The sequence below is a fragment of the Cydia strobilella genome, chromosome 7 (assembly GCF_947568885.1).
Source record: "Cydia strobilella chromosome 7, ilCydStro3.1, whole genome shotgun sequence".
In the NCBI taxonomy this organism is placed as follows: Eukaryota; Metazoa; Arthropoda; class Insecta; order Lepidoptera; family Tortricidae; genus Cydia; species Cydia strobilella.
Window position 1 is genome coordinate 8,048,132 of NC_086047.1, and position 7,474 is coordinate 8,055,605.

Consider the following 7,474-nt stretch of genomic DNA (forward strand, 5'->3'; position numbering starts at 1 on the left):
TGTGTTGACACGCTCGCGCCGTCCCACCTACAGGCGACCTCCGTCAAGGCGGGAGCTGCGGCTACAACCGCAGAACAGAACAAGCGGCGCAAATATGCTGTCCTCGGCGAGGGCTACATATTTGCGTTTGGCGTAGAAACTGGGACCGTGGGGGACCAGCGCAAAAACCTTTTTTAAGGAAATTTCCCAGCGCCTTATTTACACCTCAGGTGACCAGAGGGCTGGCAGCTACCTCGGCCAGAGGAAAATCCAGGCCATTCAAAAAGGTAACTCTGGCAGCCTTCTAATAAATAAATAATTTACATAAATAATGCCAAATAACTTTAAAAAGCCCATTTAATGTCGTAATAACTGTGTCTTTTTACTATGAAGGGGACAATTTTTGCAATAACTCAAAAACGGCTGAACTGATCATGTTCGCTATAGTTTTCATTTAATATCTTTCTTATGCTCTATTTTTACGTTTTTTTTTTGGACCCATTGTTCAAAAGTTAGGGGGGGGGACACACATTTTTTTTCTCTTTTGGAGCTATTATATATATTGAAAACCCCTATTCGTTTTGAAAGACCTATCCAACAATACCCCACACTATAGGGTTGAAGCGAAAAAGCGTGTAGGGGAGGTGCCCTAAAAAAAAATTACGACATTGTTGGACTATTTGCTTTATATATCCATATCAAATTGCAGCTTTCTAGTACTAACGATCACGGAGTAAAGCCCCTGACGGACAGACAGACACACAGACAGACGGACATGGCGAAACTATAGTTGGTCAAACCAATTTGTCAGTCAGTATCAACCAGGAAAATTATACTTATCCCTTTCTTTTGGGTGCTAGTACTAGTGTAAGACAAAGATAGTATGATTCTCTCTGTCTATGTTTGAAATGAGACAATCCTTTGACAAACTATATAAGGGTTCCTAGTTGACTACAGAACCCTAAAAATGACAATATGTGTCGATGGCGCGTACGCCGACTGCGTTGCGCGGCGCGGTTTTGTATTTATATGGGAGATGGGAGCATCGTTAATAATGGCAGAAGCGCCATCGACAATAAGGTCCATTTTCTTGGTAACGACACAAATCAGCTTCATTTGCATTGTATTGTTACGAATCTTATATAGCTACCTACTTAAGTTCCTATAGGTACAAACATACACGATAATATAATAATATAATAGTATATATAGTTAATTTAAGGTAGTCTTATGTAATACAAATTAATTGTATTATAAGGACCCATTTGCATGCTGCCAAAAACAGCTAAAAAGGCTAGACCATGTAACTTTTATAATATCTATGTAAACCCTTTATGTGCAAATAAATGATTATGATTATAAATATTTATAGATGAGGGTTGATTACTGTAGATTGTTAAATTAGCCCCCCGTTTAGTTTCTATTTTAGGCCACGACCGGAATATAGTAGGATAGTTTTTTCTACATCGTCGTATGTTTATTAGGAACATATATATTTCTCACGGCAGTCACGGCTCAAAGCCTAAACGGCTTGGTAGACGTGTACCGGAGTAAGAAGCGTTAAGGTAAATATTTTGAGGTCAAGATACCTAGTTTTAATTCAGTTTTAAAATAAATAAATAAACTTTTTTTTCAAAACTAACAAAAAATCCATAGGTATCGTGTTAAAACTCAACACCTTGTTGTCCCGCTTGAGAATATTATTGACTTTTACTTACCTATTTAAACCACCAAAAACCTAAATCTGTATATAATTTGATAAGAAGATTTGCTAAATAAAAACCTTTTAGTAAATAAAAACATCATCTACTCATCGATGAATTATTTTATTTAAAAAAAACTCATCAGTTTAAATTAACGGTACATGGATTTACTATTTTTTGCCAAGAAATATAAACTGACATGACGTGTGACATAATCAGATTACTTATTCTTTAAACAGTTATTTTTTAATTACCAGCTGTACGCGTCCTTGAAATATTTAGATCACTGTTTCGCGGTTAGAAATGACGAAAACACGTCTAAAAATTAACATAATTAGACCTTGTATGTTCCAAAAACTATACTAACATTACCTACTGCAAATAATCTTGCACAATTTCAACATGTACATTTCTAAAAAAAATACCGTAGTTTTAAAACGAATTACTTACTTTACTGATTAAGATTAAGGCATATTGATTGATCAGATATTTAACCCAAAAAAGTTGCCGACATTGAATTTTAAAGACATTAGAATCTACAGTCAATGCGTGACATAACCAGTGGTGCTGCTTTTAATAAAATTTGGCTATCAGTTTTATCGCAATCAATCTGTTTTAAGTACCTACATTAAAAGGTATGTAAAGAGGTTTGACAAGACATTTGATCGATCTATTAATGTGCAAGTGTATTGCTATAATGTGTACATATGAGTACCGTTGTTAACCTACATGTAAATTAACTACTGGAGAAAACAATAATAAGTTTTTGGCAACAAAAATATTTTTTGTACAAGCTTATTACGCATCGAGACAATTCTAAAAACCTCAGACAAAATTAGGTTGCGTTGTTTTATCACAGTTCCTATGGCCACCTCCTGTCTCCATCATCAGATCAGCTCGATGGTACCATAATACTGCAGCATTGTCACCCGACTTACGTATGTATGCAAATTTTTAGCTTAATCGGAAACCGGGAAGTGCGTCAAATTAAGCTTGCAAGATTTGACCCGTAAACACATAGCTACATTGTACATACATACTTACATAGGTACATTGCAAGTTAAATAAAAGCTTGTAAAAATAACTACTGATTAGTTGTCAAAGGTTCTGTGTGTTTAAATGGTTTGTCGAATTGTATACCATACGTAATTAGGCTATCAGAGGGCTATCAGATTTGAAGTTGTTAAACCAAGCTTAGCATTATTAGGTGTTTTTGTAATAACGAAGACATTACGATTTTTGTTACAGTATTAGTTACAGCAACTGTTTTTTCTCTGTTATTTTATTATAATAATACAACTTCAAGTGAAAAACATTAGGAATTTGGTAACATAAAGTATTGACTCAGAGACTAGACGGCAATGTCAATTTTGAAAAATAAGAATTACAAAACAGTTGTACCTAACAGGGCTTCTTCAATACAATGTACGTTAGTGGAGAAGCTAACAGTTGCGGCGTATTCGCTCGATTAATGGCAGATTGTATGCACTTAATGACGTCGTTGTAAGAAACAAGTGCATCGGTAACGATCGGTAACACTTCAATGCCCTGTGTTGCTCTCGGCTCTTCCTTTCCTTCACCCCCATGTTCCTCAGCACTATGGGATTCTCCATGACTTTTTGGTTCTGCGTGCTCTTCTGGAGATTTATGCTCTTCGTTTTTGCCGTGTTCTTTGTGTGTAGTCTCCTTGTGATTCTCTGGTCCTGCGTGCTCTCCATGCTCCTTACGACTCTCAGGTTCCGCAGGTTCTTCGTGGCTTTCATGTTCCCCACGTCTCCGGTGCTCTTCATAACCTCCATGATCCTCATGCTTTTCAGGTTCTAAATGTTCTTCATGTTTAGGTTCTGCATGGGCCTCGCGCTCTTTATGACTTTTACTGTCATAACCATGTCCTTTTTCACGAACTTCTCCATGTACCTCAGGCTCGAGATCATGTGCTTCGTCTGTTTTCTCTTGAGCTTTTTTTAGCGGTTCGCTTTTTATTTCAGGACATGGTGGGATGGCTTTAGCTTCGTCTTCGGGTAAAAAGTTTTTAACGACTGCGTTAAATCTGCAACAACGTAAATAATATATAGGATTTAGGTGTCTTATTTACTTGCCGTAAGTATTTTAAGTTAAGTGTGAGTAAAAGTTAGTTATTTACCCTTTAATATCATCTGCAGTATACTGCACCTCTCGGACATATCCATCGGGCTGGATTAATGAGTATTGGCCCCGCACTACGGAGCCGTCACTTGTTTCTTTTTGAGCTTTTTGGTCACCGGTGTCCTCATCATAAACCACATAGGAATACTCGTAGCTCGTAGCATCCTAAGGAGAAAAAAATACAATCATTATATTGTACACAGAAAGTCTAACTTGCAAAACTAAAGTTAAGTTAAATTACTTACATCATTACTCGGCGCTACAACAACTGGGACTCTTATCGGAGACTTATACGTAACAAAATTGTCACTACTGGTTGCTACTGGAGTTAATGCAGCCACTTGTTGACTAGGAACGACACACGGTGATACACAAGGCGGTAACAAACTTGACATTAGAGGGGACAGGGGAGCGAGTTGCGCGCTTCTTAAAGCCGCAGGGCCGTAGAAACCCAGACTTGGACCGCTTTGCATGTACACATTTGAGTACGACGTGCCGCCCGCAACTGACTTTATCCAAGCAAAACTTAACACTATAGCTGCGACGAAACTCTAAAACAACAAAAACCATTATTAAAAGTATAAATTATTATTATTATTATTTGTATCTCATATAAACTCACGGGTATACACATCCCGGTCATTTGATAGGCGTGCGTGGGGATACAGATCCAACACGTAGAGGCCCTTTGGAGAAGTTTTCTGTTATGTAATACACCTGCTAGAACCCATTCACGGGTACAAATAGATACCCGTAAATCGGTCCCAACAGGCGTAGGGGCTATTATAAACACAGTGGAAAAGAGTGCCGGTTATGGTGTTGAAGTTTGGCTGGTCAAAAGATTGGGCTATTGCCGAGAGGTCCGGACACCTGCCATAACAATGTCTATACACGTTATCGAGGCAGGCGGTGACTCGCCGCTGACTAGATGGGCCCCTGAAACTGCCGTCGTGAAGACGACCAGGAGCAACACCGGTGTGAGCGGCTCAGGGGTGTCGAGAGGTGTGCGCCGCTTTCTACCCAGTGGCTGTTACCAGCCACTGTGCCAACTCGCGTCTTATGCATCTTTCACTTCCACCCCTGGAGCATATAGCTCTAGCGACTCCTCTCTGGACAGCCAATGAAGGCAAGCCAGAGCTGAGAGTCCTGCGGGTCCCCTTGGGGTCCACTCCGACCGACGAAGACACGCCGGAGACGGAGACCCTGACCGACTCTCGGGAGCACTCGGGTCCGTGGGGTCGTTACTATTATTATTATTATTATTTCATTTTAGACAGGCAGCTGATGCTGGTACGTCTAAATCATAGTTCACTTAGCACAGTTAGCATAGTTTGTCTAGTCTATTTTTAAATTGGTTAACACATTACATTTGTTTCTAAATCAAAATCGGTACCTACTTACTTTTAAAATCATCTTTCCAGCTGATCGATGGAACACTACTGTCATTTTTCAGAAAGTGACTCGTCTTATAAAAGGTGCTTTGTTTGTCTTAAAATATGCTGTTCGGTAATACCGAAACAAACCATCAATGTCATTACTGGATGAATAGAGGTGAACAATTAAAATGTTAATGAAGATTTTAACACTATAGTACTTGTCTCATCTCCTGTATTCAGCTCACGAGGCTCACACTTAGTGGGTAATATAGCGTGGCATTTGCTTTTGTCTCAGATAGTCCGGCTAGTGATGAAATGTGACCGGGAACAACTGCGAGTTATTTCTTTATCCCCAAACGGTGCTGATCTTTCAGCAGCCGTGGGCTTTATGACGAGGATCCCTTTAACCATACACTGTTTTAATCTTACGTTTGTATATAGTTTTAGTCTACGTCACATGAAATTTAGCCATTTCTTCCTGATAATACGTTTTTACATATTTCATTAACGATAGTGACCACTTTTAACATGTAATTATCACATGTTATCACATAATAACTCCTGCAATAGAAATCTGTTTTCAGGAAATATAGAAAACAAATAAGCTAGACTAATTTCGTGTCAAAACTACTGTTAAGCACAGCTCAAATTTTACAACTCATTATGTTAATACATTTAAGTATCTGTAAGTGGACTAGGTCTGATTGAATAACGTCAGTAAAAACGTCATGGCTACTAATTCTCAGATCTAGTGCCTATGCAATTAAAAAAAGTTTTACAAACGACCTTATGTGCTTTAAGAATTCTGTGCGTTTTTTATTGCGCCTCTACATTATGTCTGAGCAAAGCATCGAATATATGCCATAGTGGAAGAAGACAGTCGTAATAATGTGCACACCTAAATGTTGTTTTAATAATTAGTAATTTTAATAAACATAAAGCTTCTATAGGTATTAAGTATTTAGTTCAATTCATTTTGAGGATAATATTTAGGCACATAAAATAGTGTCTTACTTAAATACAGATTAAAACAATATTGTATTGGTGCTTTTTGGTTTTTTCTGAGTTAGTTCTAATAATTATTTTTATCAGGATATCTAATCAATATACCTGGTCTAACGCGATAAAATTTCATTATTTTACCTTTTTCCGACAGCAAAATTGATTAATTATGTGTACAAAACGCGAGAGTTTAAAGTGTTATATCAGGATACTTTTGTTAAGATATGTATTACAAGACCAGTTTTTATAGAAATAATAGGCGCACACAAATCAATCAAATGAACGATACCATAGAAGTTCTGGGTTATATTTAGAGTCTATTAATTCAGACCATAGTTGAGAGCTTTCGAATAATAGTTGGGAGGAATTTTAAGTTAGTATTTTTTTGTGATAACAAACCTTCGTTGTGATCTACGATAACATATTTTCTGGCTTTCCGAAGTATTTGTGCGTTCGTTTTGAATCAGGCGCATACTTTAAGTAGGCACCTATACCTACGTATAAATCGTGATTCGTAATCTAGGAGGATATAACCAAACGGAGTCGCCACGTCTGTAATTTGCTGAACAAATAAGTTTGCCAATTTTTGTGGGGGAGGGGAACGTCAAATGTATACGTACGTCAAAATAGCCATGTCAGATCAACGTCAGTCCAACCATTGCGTATGACCATTGGCTGACTATTTTCGACAGAGGGAAATGCCTGTTAATGGCTACTCCGTTTGGTTAGGTATATCCTCCTAGTTCGTAACGGAAGAATTTACTATTGTAAGTACTGAGTTGACATTGACCTACAAGTAGGTGGCTAATTTCAGGGTGACGTTGAATGAAAATACTATTTATAATAAAAGCGTAGTTTTTAGGCTACGCGCGCACTGCGGTGCGGCGAGTTGGGGTGCGTTTTTAAAACCGCAAAGGAAAAAAACCGTTTGTGTCCAGTACGCGCACAGCGGTGACATATCCGCACGTTTTGCTATTCTAGTCCCAACTCAAGTTAAGAACGGACGATGGAAATGGACTACTACGCTAGGCGACGACATGACTGCGCAGCACCATGTCGCGAGAATAACTGCGTCACTGGATGGCTGCCGGCCGGTGTCCGCACGGATTTTATTCCGCAGTGCGCGGATTTATTTAATAGTCCATAGGATGCAGAAAATTCGTGCGGCGCCGCACCAATCTGCAGCAAACCACAGATTTTAATCCGCATACAGATTATTTTCCGCAATGCGCGCACTCGGCGCACTTCAAGGAGGTTGCATACTTCACA

General features: G+C 38.6%; 1 protein-coding gene across 1 annotated transcript; it reads right to left on the bottom strand.

Annotated features, from left to right (window-relative positions):
• Positions 1-3,014: 3,014 nt before the first annotated feature.
• LOC134742809 (sarcoplasmic reticulum histidine-rich calcium-binding protein-like) lies at positions 3,015-5,596 on the bottom strand. The gene is made up of 4 exons (XM_063675995.1): positions 5,229-5,596; positions 4,073-4,378; positions 3,826-3,992; positions 3,015-3,732 (listed from the first exon to the last, which is right to left on the bottom strand). The coding sequence occupies exons 1-4, from the start codon at positions 5,271-5,273 to the stop codon at positions 3,084-3,086; spliced, it is 1,167 nt and encodes a 388-aa protein (XP_063532065.1). The 5' UTR covers positions 5,274-5,596; the 3' UTR covers positions 3,015-3,083.
• Positions 5,597-7,474: the final 1,878 nt, after the last annotated feature.

Bases quoted from the DNA above. Each gene is read 5' to 3' on its own strand.
- LOC134742809 (XM_063675995.1), bottom strand. From the start codon at position 5,273: ATGACAGTAGTGTTCCATCGATCAGCTGGAAAGATGATTTTAAAA. The intron at 4,379-5,228 runs GTAAGTAGGTAC...TTGTTGTTTTAG, and splicing joins CTGGAAAGATGATTTTAAAA to AGTTTCGTCGCAGCTATAGT. The intron at 3,993-4,072 runs GTAAGTAATTTA...TTTTCTCCTTAG, and splicing joins TTGTAGCGCCGAGTAATGAT to GATGCTACGAGCTACGAGTA.